This window comes from Falco rusticolus, chromosome 8, assembly GCF_015220075.1.
Source record: "Falco rusticolus isolate bFalRus1 chromosome 8, bFalRus1.pri, whole genome shotgun sequence".
NCBI lineage: Eukaryota > Metazoa > Chordata > Aves > Falconiformes > Falconidae > Falco > Falco rusticolus.
In genome coordinates, this window is record NC_051194.1 from 29,056,757 (window position 1) to 29,078,326 (window position 21,570).

The following is a 21,570-nucleotide window of genomic DNA, read 5'->3' on the forward strand; positions in this document are numbered from 1 at the left end:
ATATTTGGACCGACTCCATAAGCCTACACCTGAAGCCATGCACATTTTAAGAAAATACATTTCTCTGTGTTTTTCTGTATATGTAGAATATAGTACATAGAGAATATGTATTTCACTTGGGTTTGAGAAGAAACCAGAAAACAGTGTCAATATTCAATTTTGACATCACAAAGCAAAATTCTCTTTCAGAGAGCTTTTCAAGAGGAGGAAGTTGGCAGCATTGAAACTTGGAAAAGGACTTTCAACTTCCAGGACTCCATTCTTATCCTCCTCATCGCCTGCATGTGGAATAATTTCATTTGATCCTGTTACACAAAAAATGCTACTGCCCTTATTTCTGAACAGATACAGACTGGCCATAAGAATTTAAATTGAAAACACGATTTAAACAAGACAGTGTGTACAACAGAAACCCAAAAGACTGGATTCCTGGGTTTTTTTAATGTAATTTCTTTGACTTCTCATATTTCACAAGAACCTCTCAGATCATATGTTTTCTCTCTGTGATGTACACAGTCCAGTTCAGCTTTTGTTGGAGGATGCTAAACCTGGTGCCGAAGGTGGGCTTGGCAGCACAGACTGACTGCGAACAAAGCTGGGCCAAGAGCATCTCAGGCATACGGTGCTAACGCCACCAGGTCTTCACTGCGAAGGAAATACGAAGCAACCGTTTGGGGCACATTTGAACATTCCTGACTCTTATGATGTCATCCAGCCACACAGACGATGCCATGAAATGCACAGTCCTCAAGGTTGGGAGAACAGATGGAGCCTTAACCTTTACTGGAGACTCCAGTTACACAGCTTCTGCTCTTAAATAATTTATACCATCTGATCATATGGGAGCTTCAGCTCTGGAAACAGATGATAGTGAAACAAGATCTGATCCAATCTGTTCATTTGCCACTGTTCAAAACCTGGGAAAGGTGAACAGGTCACCCGGCAGCCCACGGCACTTCGAGGTGCAGAACTTTCAGCCCCAACCACTTGTTTATTACTGTTCATTGCATTTAAAACGACTCAGCGTAGGTTTGTGGTGCACCACATTTGCTTCAGCTAATCAACTTTAACCCAGTTTTGCTCTAAAACCAAGCAGAAAATTTTCCCTCATTACAGTTTGGATGTGGTGCAGATGAAGATATAAATTAAGCAATCACTGTACATGCTGTCATACAAATATATAAGCATAAAATAGTAGCTTGCCTTAAGATAAAGTACTTATAAATGGGTAACAGTGCTTCTGCAGGACTGGAGCAGTAAGCAGGAGTGAAACTTACAAATACTGAGAAGAAAGTCTAGGCGGAGCGCAGCATTTGTGCAGACTCTCAGGACGGGCGATGCTGCGCAGGGAAGCATGGCACAGGGGCGGTCAGGGCTGCGGGCACCGTTAGCCTCAACACCAGCGCAGAGCAACCACTCAACAGTGCACATTTGCATTTACACAGGGCAGCGGAGTAAGAAGATGCGTGCAAGGAAGCAGCATGAGTACATTACCCAAGTCAGCCTCGGAAATACAAATAACATCTCATTTTTAGCATGCTTTTTTAGACAGCTGGGGCAGTCTGCAAGCTCCCCCAAAACCATTTAGGAGAAGCATATCAAAGTAAACCAGCCCCAGTTCAGCTTACTTTAATATTCCAGACTAAAAACTGTTTATAAAAGCTGATTCATGAACAGACCAAATATTGCTGTTCTGGGATGCACAACAAAGAGCAGGGCAGATGGTTGGGGTGGCAGCAGCTTCACTCATCTGATTTTAATCCATCACCACAGCCCTGTCAGAGCCCTCAGTCACGTGTGTTTCACTCTACTCACTTGTTCGGTTCATGCAAGGCATCCAAAAAAAGCCCGCTGAACAAGATGTACAGCTCATATTTACTATTCAACTCTGCCAGCATTCCTGGTTTTTTTAAACAAGCTTGGAGAAATAAATTTGCTCTTGGCTGAGACAACCTCTTCCAGGTTTTCCATCCTAAGCAAATTTTATTCAGATCGCTGCTAAAACTTCAAAAAACAGTATTTAATGAAAACAGATGTACAACTGCCGAATGTCACTGTAAGATTGTTAACATGTGTCATCACCAAGTTTTAATAGCAAAACTAAAAAAAAAAAAAAATATGGGAGTTATGACAGGGAAATATGGTTGCTATAGAAGTCCAGCTTCCACAGACACAATCTTCCCAGCAAAGAGGAGCTCCCACGCAGACCGAGCGGGCACCCATGTCAGCATCCACATGCATGCTCCCCCACGCATGGGCTGGTCTCACCCCCCCTCCCCACCCACCCCACAGCACCCTCCTGCCCTCCCGCTGCCTACCCTCACCACATCTGCTGCAGGTCACTTCTCACGTATCTGATTCAACAGAAAAACCTTAAAAATATTGAGGAAAAAAATATATAGCTTCCATCACATCAAGCTATCTGAACCAACTCACCCAGCACGGCCATCCAACCTGGCCCACTGAGGAGTGGGGCCACAGTGGAAACCCCTACCCATGGAAGGACGCAGCTCCCTACGGCAGCAGTTCTGCAAGTCCACACTGTACCTCCTGCATAAATACCCCCGCTTGAACAAGTTCTGAGTTAGCAGCTGCGGAAGCTTCTCTGGAGAAGAATTCCACTTACAGCAGGTGCTGCTCACATAAATGAAAAGGAAGAGCTGAAGGAAACTTTGGAGAGATACACTGGTGATACAGGCAAAGATCCACCAGATCCTTTCACCCAGGTACATTCATCCTTCACAATACCCTCACCAACATTATGACATATTTCTAAGAGTAAATCACAGAATCACAGGATGGTTGAGGCTAGCAGGACCTCTGGAGGACAGCCAGCCCTTCCCCCGGCCGGAGCAGGTTCCCTGGAGCAGGCTGCACAGGGTCACGTCCAGGCGGGTCTGCAATGTCTCCGGAGAAGGAGACCCCGCAGGCTCCCTGGGCAGCCTGTGCCAGGGCTCCGGCACACTCCAGGTAAGGATGTTTTTCCTCCTGTTCAGGGGGAAGTTGCTGTGTTGCAGTTTGTGCCCGTCGCCCCTTGTCCTGTCGCTGGGCACCCCTGGAAAGAGCCTGGCCCCGTCCCCTGGACGGCCGCCCTTAAGGGGTTTGCAGCCATCGATGAGATCCCCTCTCAGCCTCCTCTGCTCCGGGCCGAAGGACCCAGCTCCCTCAGCCTTTCCCCAGCCGGGGGATGCTCCAGTCCCCTCTTCACCTTCGTAGCCCACGCTGGCCCCTCTCCAGCAGTTCCCTGTCTCTCTTGGACTGGGAGCCCAGCACTGGACACAGCTGAAAGCTGACCCAAATGGTTTCTCCCCTACTTTTCATAGGAAAGCAAAGCAAAGCGCCTGTCTAAACTTTCTTTCCTTTCTTAATGAAACTTATTGATTTTTCATCCTCGTGAATCACTGCCTCGGAGCAATTTCTTTTAGCTGTAGGTTCTCACATTTAATTTGTATGCATGCTTAAGGGAAAGTTTATCAATAGAATCTCCAGTGAGATACTAAAAGGGCTTTATGAGAAATTTATGAAATTTTACATATGGCATTTACCAACCTAGTTTAAAAAAAAAAAAAGCAAGCCTAGAATAATGCATGACATTAACAATCAGCAGTTTCATGTAACATCCTATGCCACCTCCGTGCAGCTGTCAGTGCATAAAGACAACAGAAGTCAGACTGAATAAATTTATGTTGATAAAAGATAAAAGTAAAAAAAAACACCACAGAAATTCATTCAGATATATGAATCTTCCACATGTAATAGCTACCCAAAGACAAGCAGACCAGCACGTGTATGTGTCCATAGGATACCAGGACACTTACTGGCACTAAAACATATATTCAGGTCAGGCATGAAGAAACTGTTAGGATTTTTTTTTAAAAATAAAATTACCCCCCCAAAAAAAAAATCCATCAGCAATACGTTAACAGACAGCTTTGCCAATACCAAAGATATAAAAAGAAACAAATCTCTGATAATTTATTCTTAAGCTAAAATTTCCCAGCTGCTTCAATTGCTATTTACATGGGGGAAAACCTAAAATGCTACAGACCTTTCTATTCTCATTCATGCAAAATATGCTACTTCTACTAGTCAACGGAGAAAGCGAAATGATGGGCTAATGGGCATTGTCCAGGATACAGTAATCCAACTATTAGCCAGATTCACATCTAAGAAGAGGATACATCCTTTTGCTTAAAAGTCAGTATTTTGTGACTAATCCTGCCTAAATGGCACTCCCCACAAGTACAAAGGATTGGCTAGAATCGGTTCCAGAAGATCTGAAAACAAGGATCTTTCACAAAGTATCTAGGCTTTGGGGGGGGTGGGGGGAAGGATAATAATCAAGCCCTATAAAACATACTTTTAGGAAAAAAGTTGAATCTAGTAAGTCTGTCGCTTTATCAGTCAAGCACCCAGTATACCTGTTGTCATTGAAAGGTGAATCAGGAAGGTGGCCTGATGGAAATCATCTTTCTCCCATTTTCTCCCACGTGTCTTTTCATTACAGTATCAATTGACTAGTACTATCCTAATGGTGGTAATACATTTTTCCTTAACCATTTCTGAAATTACCTGATTAAGGAAGGAATTAACTAGGGTTACCTAGCTAGTGTCAGTTAATACCCCCTAGCAGCACAGTGGTCTGTAACGGAGCCGGCAGCACGCTGCCCCCACAGCCGAGAACAAAGCGGAGAGAGGAGAGAAACCACCGTTGGTCACAGGGATTGCTACAGGACAAACCGTGAGTCTGACCTTCTTGCAATCTCAAGCGTACCAAAAGGAGAAAAGTCCTAGAACTGCACAGGAACCAAGTGCTGGATGAAGCTGAATGAGACTACCTAGGATGCTTACTCCACCACCAAAAAAAAAAAAAAGCGGCAATACCAGCACAAGGAGCAAAAAGGAGATTTTTACAGAGATAAAGAGATTAAAAAAATTCATCTGCTGCTCATGACAATTAGGTCTTCTACTCCAAAAATGTTTAAGAACTGTAAAAAGTTATACTGGCATGAGAAAAGGTTAAGGAAATTTTTAAACTCTCACAAAACAGCCAATACTAAAATACTGAGATTAAAAAAAAGAACATTTATAAAATCCTACATGAAGCAAACATGAAAAGGTTGCTCTGCTGCAAGATAACTGAGTAATGTAACCTTTCAAAGCAGCAACAAAAAGCGATTAGACCATCCCTTGGATTGAAAATGATTGATTATTACTGCTAATATTGGAATTGAGGTTGACTGTAATGCTTTTTATGTAATTGCTTTATTGAATGCTGCATAGCTTTATTTGGTAATATATTCAGAACACTGCAAGGTTACCATTTCTTTAGCTCCTTATATGCTAAGACATATAGACATACAGTTACAATGGATTTATCCCAATGTTACTGTATTAAACAGCATATACTAAGGTTAGCTCCTGACCTTTCATTTAAGGTCTATAGGGAATCTTCTGCCTGCAGGATCATCTAATAGATTTGAACGCCAGCAACCTTCTATCCTCTGCATCTGTTCACCAGTTTATTCCATAAACTGTATCAAGATACCTTAAATCTGATTTGGGGCCCTGCGTGCTGTAATAATTAAATCATTTTGAGGACTTTGAAAGCTGGATCATCCATTAAAAAAAATAAATATATCAATCAAGGACAAGTAAATCACAGTGAAGAAGATTAATAAGTACAACTTTCTTTTTTATATTGGAGTACATTAAAATTTTAAAATATTTATAGGCAAAGCAGGGATGGTTTTGGTTTTTCACCCTTGTTTTTATTCAAAAAAGCAGCCTTTGGCATTCAAATGCACAGAATTGCATTTTCTCACTTGCTTTTCAATTTCTTTGATTTGTTATCTGCTGGTGTCACTCCCTGCTTTTTGGAGAGAGTCCTAGCAAAGGTCAGCAGTCAATTAGCCATCAATAAATACCCAACATGAGAGTGAAAATTTTAGGCTGCCTGAGCTCCCATTACTAAACCAAGCACCATGTTTGAAAGCCTGTAACAGAAAGCGTAAAGTACTTTAGAGTGTTCTGAACGTAAATATAATGTTACCTTTAAAACAATAAGTATGAAAAATATCAAAGAAGGTGTGTAATACCAACCTTTATCATCTTTTGCACACATATATTGACTTAACTGAGACATGCTCACTTATCTACAAAGCAAAAATTGGGTTTTAAGTACTGTACTTTGCAAGACCCTTAGGGCACAATAACATTACTGTCATCGTTTACTCTGGCTTCCCTGTGTCTCATTTGATCCTTCTCCAGTCTTCAAAATGTTGCAGCTCTGTTTCTATCTCTGCCTCTACACCAGTGTCCTTGGCTAGATGGCAACACATTATACATGGTTGACATAGAAATGCTCAGAAAAAATAAAGCACAAACACACACACAGATAGACACTAACATAAAAGCAACATATTTAACACTCAGACACATCGTAATCGTATAACTTTCACCTCAGTGCTAGGCATACAAGGATATACGTAGGTGGGGGTTTTGGGGGGCGGGAGGGGGTGTGTATGCACACTTTTTCACGTTCGGAGCCAATTCTAAAAGGCAGGTTTTCTTGGCACTTTGCAGAGAAATGCCAAAGAAAGAAGACCGGTATTTCCTTTAAGAGAAAGATGTGATCAATAACAGTTAAAGTTTGGACAAACCCTCATTATCGGATTTCTACAACTTCAAAATGAATATGTCGGCTGCCTGTTAAGCACGGACACAACTTCACGCATCACGGGCTCACTGCTGACAGAGTAAAGCTAAATGCAGGAATACACATCTGCAGAATCACAGATTTTCACACTAGCAATGGTTTACATCAAGATACAACTATACTTGGGTTATGAAATATCTAAGGTCAGTTGAAAAATAGATGTACTGAATTAGTTTAACTGAAAATATTGAAAGCTCAGATAAGTTACTTATCTAGTCGTACAGTGCACACATTTAACACAGAGAGCTGCAAACAATTACTGAAATTAATTTTCACTTCTGCCTGAATATAGCATTACTTTATTAATACAAGCAAGAATATTAAGGGAATGACAAGAAAACTTTGTGAGAGAGTGCTGCCTTGTGTGTGTACCATATTTAATATGTGTGTGCCATATTTAATAAAAGAACTTCTGAGAAGTTCCTGGTGTTTTTTCATTACAGCCTCCTTTTAATCCTTGTCTGTAAAAACTTCAACTCTGTACTCCATCCAGGCAGTTGCTTCAAAACTATACAGCTAATACGCATCAGAACTTATTAAAAGTATGGATATAATTTTTCTGTATCCAGTGTCTCCACAGTGAAGATTTTCAACAGCTAGAAGAAAAGTGCTTATTTTGCTTAAAAGCAACTGGGTGATATAAATCAATTTAACTAATGGGTCAAAAGATCTTTAAGATGTCACAAGTACTGAATTTATTTTTGTCTTCAGCAGCTTCAAACTTGTGAAATTTATGTTACAAATGTCATATTGCAGAGAACTAAAACATGCCTCACACATAGGTGGGTATTTTTAAACTATTGATATTTGAAGGTCTTTGGATCTCAGGGATGATGGAATAAACCCCAGATGACACCAATCAGTGAAAAAGTTCAGGTGATAACAAAATAACCACCAGATATCCCCCTCTCTCTGTATTTAATCACATGGCTGGCACCACCAGCCACGTTTCAGACTTCTGTTGACCTATTCAATAGTCCTAATAAAGTCCTAATGAAGACTTACTGAAGTATGCACCTTACACATTTAATTTTTTAAGTATATTGAAAATGTAATAACTTAAATGTCAGGAATTTTCAGCAAGTCATACAGTGCGAACTATTATTGTGAATAAAGCATAGGAACACTTTCAAAGTCGCTGTTGACTATGCCAGGGAATATGAATCATCTCATTACCACCCTGTTCTGTACAGGGTACAGACATAACTAAACTGGTTCGCAGTTACTTGGGCTGCACTGGTGGCATCAGCCCCTTCTCAGTCTTCTGCTGAAAATTTGACAGCACTGCTTTTTGAAGAGACACAAAGAGCTTTTAAAACCAGATCTTGTGGAATACTGGGGCAGCGGGAAACGACAACATACATCAATGAGCGGGCAAAACCAAGCAGCAAATATATTGACTTAAGATAAGAAATGTAGGTTTACAGGTGCCTTCCCCAGGAACAGTTGGGTACCCAAGGCGTGCAATCTGCAGCATGGCAGCGACGTGGGCTCCACGTTTGAGGCGTTGGGCTGGCTCCTCTTTGAACATATGCCCTTTCAAGTGAAATTAATCACTCTATCACTGCTGCAGCATCTGGAGCCATAATCATTACCCAACTGCTGAGAAAGAAATGAAACCGCTAATCACACAGGGAGTAGGGCTTAGCGTTCAGAGTCGGAAAGTTTTTATTAAGTTCTCATTTGAAAAGTGATTTTTCATCACTAGCCTTCCCAGACATGCCACACAAAAGCTGGATATACTTCAGCAACTGTCTACAACTCATCCCCCAGCATATAGACCCAACATATTCAGAACCACTATAATGAGGTTTTAACATGCTTTTCCAAATTTAGCTCTATAATCCTAAATCACTGTTACAGGCAAGTATGACACAGAGATGCATTTAACCATAAACTTTAAAACATCTCTGGATGAAGGAACTGCAGAAGTCTACGTAGTGGTAGACACCAGGCAGTGTGATCAACAGTAAGGACCAGGTACTGCCTCTGAACTCACACACACCGCTCTCCTACTGATCTCAGCAGGAATTCCCTATGCAAACTGAAGCTCATATATTCAAAACTACTATATTAAATGGGCATTTCATCATACCTATCCACTAGCTAAGAGTGATTAAAATAAACCATACAAATACTGTGTCAGTAATCTGGATTACCATGAAATACTCCCCATTCCTTCTAACAACTTCTTTTTGAAAAGGAAAAAAAAAAAAAAAAAAAGTTGATGCCAGCGAGACTATTCTCATACATACCAGAGAAAAAAGGATCTTGGGAAATGCAGATATCAGTGGGCAGACTACCCAAAACTCACGTCCCTGGAAAGAGTCAGCTGCGTTATCCACACACAGGGAACAACAATATGCATTTTAGGGACTTCTAATGCAATTTTGTGTATTTTCACCCATAATAATTGTGCTCTACACAAGAGCTGAACAAGAAAGTGATTACCCCCCATACTGAAACTGTTCAATTAAGTGATGAAGTGAAACTCTTATTCTAACTAACTTAAGATATAATTATTAAAAAAAAACCTGCAGGGTTCTGAACAATGGCAGCAGAATAATTAAATCTAGTACTCCACTGAAACAGGATGAAAATGTGATCATCTATTTTTAATGCTCTGCCTATACGTAACAACAGAAATCTTTCCAACAGCTGCATTCAATTAAAAAAATATTAACCCCAAGGAAAACGTACAAAAACATCCCCATCTGTTTTTCTTGCCACTCACTGTGCTTCTTTTGTGAGTGAAATATGTACAACAATACAACCCAACAAAGTTGAATGAAAAGTACCACAATTCCAATAATAAGCTATCTTTTTTTAAAAAAAATGAACAATTTAAAAGAAACTATTTTTGCAGATTTTCCCCTGTGACCCGCAGCACTGTTCCCATAGTAACTATTGAGGAAAGAAAAGGGTAAGACGTCTAACATACTTTTCCCAATACCAACAAAAAACAGAAAAAAGCACCTTATTCTCCAAAACTATTATTCTCAGGAAGGGAAGAGGGACATTAAAAGATTAGTGTGAATCTCCTGTGTAATCTAGTTTAAACTACCACCTACTGAACATCTGATGTTGGTTAGACAAAAATATTTGTTAAAGCGTGTAGTGTTTGTGTAAAAGAACTATTGAAATAGCTTTGCAAGCCCAACAATAACAAAATTACCAGGCACAGGCTGTAAAAGCTTACATGTGAATTCGGTAAGCACCGCCATCAGCCTACAGCCATGCTGCTCCACAGGACTTATCTCCGCTGAGGAACTAGTACTCTGCATATTCTCTCCAGCATATGAAGTGTTAATTTTAACACGTATTTCAGCGTTGTTTCTGTTCCTCCTTTGCTTGCCTTTTTAATGTGACTGACACTCTGCACTTCCCCATTGCTTGCTGTAGTGCATTCTTCTAGGAAAAAATACAGAAGCCAGCGATACTTTCTTTAAGCAGTGCCACCAAGAACGTTTCGCTGGTGTCTTCACATCCCTGCAGGAAACTACGACTGATAACAACATGCCAAGTTCTACAGACAAGGAAAAATGGCACCAGTTTCAGCATTTCTGCATCTCCAGTTACACTGCCCAAACTCCTCCAGGAACAATTCCAAGGTCTCTGACACTGGGTGGCATTCTCTGTGCCAACAGGACAGGCTCTCCAGCCACGTCCCATACGCTGAGATTTTAGCCCTGTGGGTTAAGGATAAACCCAGAAGCTACAGCAGACAGAACCCAGGTGGGTACACTATGAGTTGCCGTGGCACATTTATTCAACACAGCAGCAGACCTCAGGTACCTGGAGGAAAGACCAGGCTGGAAGATGAGCTTCCAGCATAGGAAACGTTCTTCAGAAAAGAGATGGAACTCCTCATGTATGCCTGTCTGGTTCTCTGACAAACTCACCAGCATTTGCTGCCTGAGGACACAAGGTCTCCACCAACTTTGAAACATCTCACCCACCTAAATATTACTTGCATGACCACTGCAAAGGGTTATAAAGTAAGGCCAGGGATGTATCTCCATAACTCCAAAACAAGTTGGATTCAACTGTTGAGAAAACAAAACCATATGAAGAGACTATATCAGGACTGGAATGATAAAGGTGAGGTGAAGTAGCAAAAGAATAGGTAGTAAAATCTAGACGAGTGTGGAACAGAAGGGTAAAAGTGTGGTTAGGAATGGGTAAGGAATAATGAAGAAATAAAACCAAATATTTAGCAGTCTGAACTTGTCTAAGGAAATACGAGATTTAGCTTTGAGGCCACCCTTACACCTTCTCAAGTATCAGCGACTGCTACTAGCCAGCATATTAAGCTTTGCTGCTAATAAAATTTTGCAAAACAACTTTCTTTGAAGCTTCAGGTATTATTGGTTTTTAAAAAAGTTTTGCAGAAATAAAAGTATAATCTATATTGTCTCAAAAAATATTCTTTGTAAAGAATTATTTTAAACAAATTTAGAACTAAAGTACTTTTTTTTAATTTAAATAACTTTTTTTAATGGGTACTTAATGAAACTATACCAACACATTAGAAACAACCAAACTACTTCAAATTAAACTGTTTATTACAAAACATTAAAAAAGAGCACCACCTACAAGATTTTGAGATATTTTAAGCCAGGCACTTCTAATTAAAACTGTAAAAAATCAGGAGGTGAAATCTCATCTGATATTTGATATAATCCTGAGGAGCAATGCTAAGAAAAAATTTAATTTGGCAAAGCAGTTCAAAGAGAGTATGTTTACTAACAGGGGTCCAGAATAGCTTGGTATCCTTAACTCACAAATACATTGCAAGGAACTACCAAAAGAAGAGTTTCTTCAATTAAGTAATAGACTGGCTCAAGTACAAAGTTATAAACTGGTCATGAATAAAGTTAAAGATAAAAATGAGAAGGCTTATCATTTTAGAACAACTTCTCAATCATCAGGTTTATGGCAACAATCTGACTAGTTTTAGAATGGAACTTAACAGGGTGTTTTCTTAATTATTTATTAATTTTTGCTGTCGATATGACAAGATTGCAGTCTATAACCCAAGAGAATCACTGCACTCCTATAAACACTTAGTGAAGAACCGTAGAATCATTCAAAGTTTGATTAAATCAAGATGAAATTTCCACTTTAGAGTTTAAATATTTAAAATTTGCTATCTTTGAATCGCTTTTCAGTAAGATTGAGCTCTACTGTCCTTTGAAGACCTGGACTCCTTTTAACATTTGGTGTACATAGGTAAAAGTTTGTCTTTTCAGACATAAGGTCAAAGGCACTCCAAACCAGCACTTGGCCTTCCTGATACTACGATCTTAAGAAAGGGCATTTTATGGCAGTATTATCTGAGAACAGGGAACAAAAGATCTTTTTCATCTTAGCCATAACTGGCTCACCCACATTCACAAGTAGTTCAAAGGTTCCTCCACGTTAGAAGTTGTTCTCTGAGAAGTTCATTTTGTACCCTTTCCATTATGGATTGTTTCTAAAGAAAGATCAAAACCCATTTGCTTTCAAATATGGATAATAACTCTGAACTTAAGTTTTTTGTGTTCACCTGGGGCAAGAGAACTTACGGCTCCCCACACCCAGCTCCCAGAAGCCCACAAACATTAGAAGATTAATGGTTTCTTCCTCGGGTCAAAATCTCTCTACTGTGATCAGCTGCATTACAAATCCATTTCCCAGTCTGATATCTCATTTTCAGGCCTCTTCCATTTCTAGCATGGAGCACGTCCCTGCTGTGCTAAATCACCATCCCCATTCATTTTTGGGGGAGAATTATACATGGAGAACTCACTGGGACGCCACATCTGGGCTTCTAATAGTCCCCTTCCTCCCTTCTGTAGTAGACAGAAGTATTATTTCCATATTAAATAGCATTTTACCACAATTAGAGAACTGTTTTCCTAAAAATCAGAAAATTTTCATCCTACAAAAACATTTTCGCAATATTCCCCTTATGGAAAAGAAAAAAAAGCCACACCACTGCTTAACCTCCGAGAGCATACAGGGTATGTCCCTTGCCCCTTTCATTCTATTAGTATTTTGGCAGAAATAGCACATGCACGGTGACTGAGGTGTAGTTCATGGAGGAACTGGAGACACCAGCAGCGATGGTAGGAGTGCAGCCTGCCCATGCAGAAACTGCAAGTGTCTCTGGGAAGGGCTAATTTCCAGCATTTTGTAATCCTAATTATCAGTCCCTCTCCTGTAAAGCACCAAAAATATTTCCAGTGTTGCACATATTTTTAACTTCATTTAGACTTCAAAACTAAATTTTAGAGTTTCACCAAAAAAATAAATCTACTAGAATCCTGCTGTGGATTCATATTCTATACACTTATAGATTGAATGGCCATCACTAAAACAGACAGATTTGCATTACAGAAGTTCCAGGCACTTTTAAGGACCATTCAAGAGCTGAAGAAAATCAACATGGTGAAATATGCAAATTGCTAATTGGCTATTGCATTAAACAATATTAATTTACAAGGATTTAGATCAAATTAAATTTTGTCAAGATTTTATCACCGAAACTGCTTTGTTAGTTAGCAAGTATTGGAAAATTATTCAGCTATTTGAGGCTGGTGAGTAATTTAATTGATATAATTATTGCTTTCATGTTTAGGTTCGTGGTCACAAAATAAGTATCTGACAAGAAATGTCTTGAAACCAAAAGATACAGTGTACTGATATTTAGACATTAGCATGTCATCTCTAGAAATCAAAAGCTAAAAATAAAGTTTTTAGGCCACAAATAAACCAAATCCAAGTGATAGCCCTTTGAACAGCTGAGGTAAGAGTATGTATAATCTACCTCACACTACCAAGTTCTTACATTTTAGAAACGTAGAGCCTAGGTTTTTTGTAGATGCAGTCATTTCAATACAATTGCTTTCACCTGCACCAAGACCACCAAGCCCAGCATGAAAATGTATGGGTCTTCATTAGATAAAGCCAAGGGTTTAGCTGGAAAAAAGCCTGCTTTATAAACAGGGCTGGTATTATGCTGCTTTTTCTTCCCCCCCTCTCCCCAGCCACATTAAGGACACATCTCTGGATTTCTGCATGCTAGGAAAATTTACTTTAGTACCTGTAAATTCATTTTCTTAAAGTCAGAGCTTTTAGAAGCATAATCTTAATTATAAAGCATGACATTTCAATAAGAAGTTGAATTTCTCTGCAGCAGATAAGGAACTTGCCATGCTTGCAACAGACGGTTCAAGATTTAAAACCAAACCAGATAATCTCCTTTACCATTAGGAATTGCTCATTTCTCATTAGATTGTGTCATTAAAAAAACAAAACAAAACAAAACAGCTCTAGGTTTTCTTCCTATCAGAATGGATCTGCTCAGTTCTGACATTAAAAGCTACTTCATTTCAGGTTCACTGTGCTGTGCTTTTATTAATTATTTTTTTTTTGTATTGGCCACAGAAGTCCTCTAACTAGGGGATGATTATTATTATTATAGAAAGTACAGATCACATTAGGTCAAGTTCTCCATGACCTACATCCCCAAGTTATTTTATTTATATCCTGCCACAACAGGTTACGATAACCCTTCTATCTCTCCAGATCCACCTGCTCCATTCAAGTTGCCATCGCTCTCCTCCCAAAACATTTCCCTGCAATCCTTTGAAAGATACACCTTTGCGATTAACCACACCTGAAAAATCATTTCAAGCAAAGTAAAAAAATGCACACAAAAGCCAGCCACACATGCCACCCTGACAGCTGGCTGCCATTTACACTCTTTTGTAACTCATTTTAAGGTCACTGCAACTTTACTTTGATATACGTGCTTCCAAACACCTCACAAATGAGATCTGCAACACACGCAGAACTATCAAAAGCAAACCATTTGTTTCTTACATATGCCCTGATGCTGCAAAGCACATCTAGCTCCTTTTAACCAAGATTCAGCCTATTGAGAGAAATCTCAGCCCATTGTTTTCCTCAGGATGACTGCAAAAGATCGGAAATCAGGACTTGGAAACACTGCCACTTCACTACTACTGCAGAGAAAGTAGAGGCTTCACAAACACGTTGTTTCTTAGCAAAACAGTGTTTTGGGTGAACATACTATTCACTTCAACCTAGACCTAAACACTCTGGCTTTAAATATAACTTTTCTCTAAGTTTCAACAAAATACTCCAACTGAAAAAAAAAAATTGTTTACAAATATAAAAATAATTAACTGAAGGAAGAAAAACCACCTCTTTGTTTTTGCCAAACAGGACAATTAATTTGGCTCAAGCTCCCAAGTTATTTTCATTTGGAAACCATTTCACTCAAAGTCATTTTCTACCTCACATCCCTACATAAACAGAGAAAGTGCATTAAAAAGAACTGTTAGGATTTAAGGTTTTTAAAATTACTCTTGAGAGCTCAGATATTTCTAATTCATTGTGGGATTCACAAGAACTGACAATTTTCTTCTGCATCTGGAAGACAAACCTTTACAACAAGCTCATCACAGGGCTTTCAGAGCACGGTACCCCACATTCACGCAAACCTGTGCACACCTCTTCTTACTTCTAAACACATCTGCCTTGGATGCCTTAGAAGCATCGATAACTCTTCATTGTCAGCTAGAATCATCAAGCCAAATTAAATTTTTATGACTTCCAATGCACACCCCTGAAGACGACAGTACAATGCACTTCACAACTGAAGACAGACAGCATTGAAGGGTCTAATTTGTCTTAAGAAAACAACTCTACCTTTCAAAGCTGGTTCAAATATTACATTAAAAACAGTGAACTGGAGAAAGACAGTTTATGTTGTTTATTTCCTCTTCAGTTTACATCATTTAAAAAAAGTTTTCAGAAATATAGTATCATATTGTACTTCCCCAGCACTTCACCAGCACTTAGCCTCCCATCCAGCAGCCAGGGTGATAAGCTTGTGTTGATGCTACCAGGACAGGAGCCCTCCCAGAATAATTGTTTCATTATTAAGCTAATTCAGTCTCTTACCTTCTATAGAACTATAATTAAAAAACAAATAACCAAAACAGCAAAGAACCTCTACAAAAAAAATGAAGGAAATTATTTTTCCATCAACTTCAATCACTTTCTTGCTCAGTCACAGAACGCCAAACCTCAATGGGATCCTCAGCAATGAAACCTCTGGTTCATATGCATAGTTTTGATTAAGTATTTTGAGTAAACATTTCCCAAATTTGCAATATATCCATTTCATTGAACATTCTTTGTTGTTGTGTTGTGCTACAAAATAAGCATCCAATGTGTCACACTTAGTTTTATGTACCTGTATCATACCATCTCCTATCAACACCCTGGTCACTAAGAATCGCAGTGCTATCGATGCATCTTCACAAAAGTTTCCAAATGCCATGTGTGCCCAATTTTGAACATTCAAACATTGTGTATCCTATCTGACTGATGGACAGAAATAATTCACTAAATGTACTAGTGAAATTAAAAATAGATCAACCAGGAGTATGGACTTCTGGCTCAGTCCATGCTGAAAGATGCTGGTGTGCCGTTTCATTCAAACATGAAAAGAAAATGATTAAATATTTCAAATAAGAAACGTTAGGATGATGATATCAGAATCCAGTAGAAATTCTGCTTTTGGATTAAACACATTAAGGAGTTCAGAATTATACCCTAGAGTCAGTCTGGTGCATAACTGCAACAGACATGAAGATCACTAATTTAGAACAGAGATTAAACCTTTCCTTTTCAGTTACAAAAACACTCAGAAGACATCATCAGGCTTTTTTAATTTATTATTGAGCTAAAGCAGAATGCAGAAAAGGCAATCACTCCATCCTCAAATACAGGAATCATCTAGTAGATAAGCCAACATATCTTTTTCCTACCTGTTTTCCAGACAAACTGATGACCTCTCCTGGCTTCCAGATCAGCTGTTTGCAACATTAAGAAAACAAACAAAAGGAAGGACTTCCCCAGGCTCTGCCATGCCCAATGAGGAGAAACCCAGTTCTGTTGTAGAAGCATAATTCAGATAATTCAGTCTCTTGTCTTCTTTGGTCCTAGAATTAACAAAAAAAGGAAAAGCCTGCTAAAAGACAACAGCAAGGCAACAGGTTCAACCTAAGGGTAACCTGGTGGCCACTGTGCATTTCATAGTCCCCATGTGCTGGATCTGAGGAAAAGTCTGTTATGGAGACTTCGCTTGGAGAGAGGGAGGGAAAAAAAGCAGGGGAGAGGGGGGAGACTGAGGATAGGGGCAGCTCCTGGAGGACCTGCAGTCCCATCCTACAAAGCCAGCCATTGTAAATGCTTTTAGCAGGTTCTTAAGAAATCTGCCAGTGCAAATAAATGGCAAGGGATCTAATAAGTGCGTGATGTGTCCCTTCTTTTCTCCATTTAATTTACAGGTGGACTAAACCAAAGTTGAGAATGGATTCCAGGAGCAAAATTCAGCTCTGAATACAGACCCATGTCCTACATTTAAGATCCCTGATAATGGAAGTATCAGATCTGGAATTGTTTTAGCTCCATATCATGTGTGAACATGGGATACACGAAAACGACATGAGAAATGCAGCAGGAAAAGCAGGGAAGCAGGGGTTGCTCACCAGTACATGATGAACCAGCCTGAAAGGGAAAACTAGACATTACTCAGTAAATTTCCTGGAACTGGGACTCGCATTCAAGTCCCTGATCTTTGAGCTCGAGATGGGCAACCAGTTACTCCAGAGAGGTCTCCAACTAAGGGTTTTTAACTAAGCCCTCCAACACTTCAGAGTAATACCAGAGTCACGTTATGATTGGGGCACAAATGGATCATGTCCTGTTGCTGGAGCAGTTTTACACCACACAACTTATTAAAATAATCACTGTGTGGTGTTGGAAGCAAGGAAGAACATCTCTCTGGGTCACCCATAAAAAACAGGAGCCCAACTTCTGAATGTCTGCTTCGGAAAACATCCACATTGTTTATATACCATGGAAAAGCTCCAAAGCAAGAGAGATTAAGGCAAGCACACAACACCACAAAAATCTTTAAAATGTTAATTTAGCACAGTAATTTAAATCCGTTTCATCCCAGAAGATAACCAACCAACCAACTACTCACTTAGGCAGATTCTACACGAGTCTCAAGATGTTTTAGATTCATCCACATTCAAGTAGGAAGTTTTGAAGTCTCTAAAAATGTTCATGGTACTACCACATCAAACAAGAGCTAGTTTCTGACGTAAATTTACATATTCATTTTTTCTTTCTTATGTAATAGCTTTTGTATTTATACAATGCTTAAAATCTCCACATAGTTCTATTTATTAGTGATTAATCCTACTTTTACAGGTTAAAACGTCACATCCATATTAGCGTAAAGGAGACAGATAACACCTCGCTTCAAGATTTGTCTTCATTGGCATAATCTTTGTGATTTTCATTAAAATTATCAGTTATTAGACATTTAGTCCAGAAAATTCTATTACATTCCTAACCTTATAAAAAGCAACATTGTCATAATACACAGCATCATTCTTTATAAGAAAATGAAGATAAAACTGAAGATAGTATACATCCTGAATATACAGAAGAACTTTTCATTTCAAGCTGTATTTAAATTATAACAGTTTCTATCATGATAAATTCATGCAATTATATTTAATCAGATATTGACTAGCTACAGTAGAAGATACAATGTAATATCTGTTACCTGGTTTAGTTCATTCCTGCATTTCAGGTGAATAGCATTTCATGTAAGACCTGAAAAATCATCAAGCTAACCAAATACAGTAACGGGGGCAAGGGGCCAGATTTACTGCTTTGCTTATGTCTTCTGGGTTAATTTTATTCAGCATTCACATTTACCTTAGAATAGAACCTGCTGAGTCCCAACACCCGGCCCATGTAACGCAGACCACAAGAGGCCTCATATGAGGCACAAGTGAAGCTCTGAAGTCTTGAGCATCCTTCAGAAATGCAATGCAGCAGGGAAGTCCTTGGGCTGGGGTGGAAGGAAGGTCCTCAGACACCCTGCAATTAAGTTTATTTTGCCCATCATAGATGGTTGCTCACCTCACATAGAAGAGCTGAGGAGGAGCGACTCGCCCAGTGTCTTCAGCATTGCAGTTACCATCTATGACGGTCAGAAAACAGAGTCACTGACTTTCTGTCAAGGGAAAAAAGAAGGAATTAGTGACACTGGCTCCAACACTGGTCACACCCAACAATGCAAAACAAGGAAAGAAATTATTCAGATGCTCAGATTTAAGTACTGGAGAGGAGCCAGCATGTCCAGCCCTGCACAGACAACGCTCATCTGAATCGCAGGGCAGCTCTCCAGGTCCAGCAGAATGTCGTAAAAACAACACATCAGAAACAGGTGGGGGCATGAAACTGGCAAATCCAAGGAAACCTCAGATAACAGCTGATAAAGATGCTGAGATTTTTAATGACGCACCAGTAGCATTCATCAGCTGCTTTCCCGATACACTGCCTTCATCTCAGCATTCAAAGGGTCAGTAAACAGCAGTAAAACCCTGGGAGTAGCAGCCTCCTGCCCAAAACAAGGGGTTTCACATATGTTCATTATTTGGGCAGGACTACAAAGATAACTGGCTGCTGCTCCCCACGGAGCAAGAACAGAGATTACATTAAGTCAGAAAAAATAGAAATAAATTAGACACCACGACACTGATTCTAATCTCACCCACCCCAGCAGAGCTCAATAGAGTCCACCGATTTACACCACAGCAAAGCACAATAAAAATTTGTCTGTATATCTAGGTTTGTATAACACAATTTGGAACAGTAGCTGTTCTGTCCTGATACGATAAAAAATTATTGCACAGGCAACATATGCTATCTACAGAAACATGAATAAATTACATTATGAAGGCCACCAACACTTCACATCAAATTTTGTTACAGTATATCTCAGCTCCCAAATGTGTCAGCGTGGCTAGCTGTAAACTGCCAAATACAGAGAAAAATGCAGAAAAAAAATGAAATTTACATTTTAAAAATTGACTTCACCACGACTAGTCATGACTAAATTCATGTAATTACTGAAATATGTTCAAGGTATGTGTTTTAGTCTGAAAAATATCTCGCTTTTCCACAACTGATTATCTAGATATATTCAATGTCCTTTATAATACAGGTCTACCCAATCAACAGTCTGCACTAACAAATTCTCATTAAATTAAATAATGAGGTGTTGTTTTCATATATTTGAAGGATTAGTCACAAGCATCCTTTTAATTTTTTTTGCTTTGTATGCAATCTTGTTCAGAAAAACAAAGATATCATACATTAGCTATAATGGCTTGGAATATATAGGCAGTCTTGAAAAAGCCACATGCAAGTTTTCTAACGATCATAACAATGCATTTACATTATCTAATCCACTGCTAATTCTCTTAATGATAGGACTGAATAAAACCAGTTTTGAATAACAGACTTAATTTAGAAACCTGCATTACTGCTGAAAACACGGCATTCAAGTGTAGTGTCAAAGTGTTATAAATAAAAAAACATGCATACAGCTGACAAATAAGTATCTTATTTCTAAAGTGTTCAAAATTTAATTTCATTTTCAACATCAATGAAATATCCAGCAGCAAAATCCCAGCCTCATCTCTGCTTAGCTAGGGAAGGGGCAAAAGCCTCTGGGAAACTTTTCCTATTTTCCAGCCACTGCTGAGCACTTGGAGGCAGATGCTTCCAAACAACAGGCACTGTGCTACTCCAAGACACATTAGAGTCCTCAAACGCATTCAACACCAACAGACAAAAGAGTGAAAGTCCAGTTTTGACTCCCCACTCTACATGTATTGCACCGTTAGAGAAGGGAGCAATTGTTCTGGTTTCTGCATTTTCCACAGGACAAGAGGTTTCTTCAGTGGTTTAGGAAAGTTCAGTCTGGCTCTGCTCCAACGTGGATTTATGCAGTATTTATTACTGAACTTAGGAAAAGATCAACTTAAACTGATCCAAACCCATGACATGATTTCAGCCTTGTCGTACATCAATTAAATTCTCCCTGACTTCACTGGGAGTTGTGACCTTCCCCGTCACGGGTAAATCTGACCTATTTTTTTTTGTATGAGACAGGAATGCTGACAAGGACACCTGGGTAGCACTCTCCATTTAAAATACATGATGCAATTACAATAATCCCAAACACTTTAAATAGCAACAAAATAAAAAAAAAAGCTATTGCAGATCATACGCATGGCTATAAATCGTTTGGCAGGTGTCTAGCACAAAGATAAGCATCATTAATCATGAATAAATTTTCTCAACACAAATGTAGGCAGTAATTATGCAACTGTTTGTCTACTACACATAGCACAAACCCATTGCTTCTGATATTCAAAGATAATCTGTATGTTTATAGCATACTCTGCATCCTCAGATACCAGTAAAATCTGCCTTGCCTTCTCAGAAAGCTGTTATCTAAAATGCTAATTCTGTTATGTCCTAAAGCAGCACAATGCCTAGCCTGTAGCAGCAAAGGCTGATCCCTACAGGCATGTGCTGCTGACCACCCTTGAGGGAGGTATTTCCAAAAAAACATTAATGCTAGTGCCACAGATATTTAGTTTAATAAAATGAAAATGTTTGCACAGTCACATACACCAAACCAGGAAGGAACATCCAGATGTAAGTGTATGTGCCCATGACACGGATGTATGTGCATACTTGCCCTATTTTTTATTTAGTAACACACACAGTTACACTACATTGTCTTTACTTCCATATGGAAAAACACTATACATTCTTCCACTTTTACATTTGGAGAGACAGTCTTCTCATTAAAGCAGGGGCACCATTCCACCTCCCACTGTGCCTGAAACCTCGTGTGCAAAAAGTCACTTAAAGTCATGCTCCAGCACTAA

The 21,570-nt window shown here is 39.2% G+C and overlaps 1 protein-coding gene across 1 annotated transcript in view; it reads right to left on the reverse strand.

Moving 5' to 3' along the window:
• The window catches only part of THSD7B (thrombospondin type 1 domain containing 7B), a 269,315-nt gene extending 250,478 nt beyond the window's left edge, over positions 1–18,837 (reverse strand). Inside the window, exons 1-2 of the mRNA XM_037398576.1 lie at positions 18,743–18,837; positions 16,567–16,740 (exon numbers count right to left, since the gene is read on the reverse strand). Of these exons, the coding sequence (XP_037254473.1) occupies positions 16,567–16,705 (139 nt within the window). The 5' untranslated portion in view covers positions 16,706–16,740; positions 18,743–18,837. The remainder of the gene's footprint in view (positions 1–16,566; positions 16,741–18,742) is intronic.
• Positions 18,838–21,570: the final 2,733 nt, after the last annotated feature.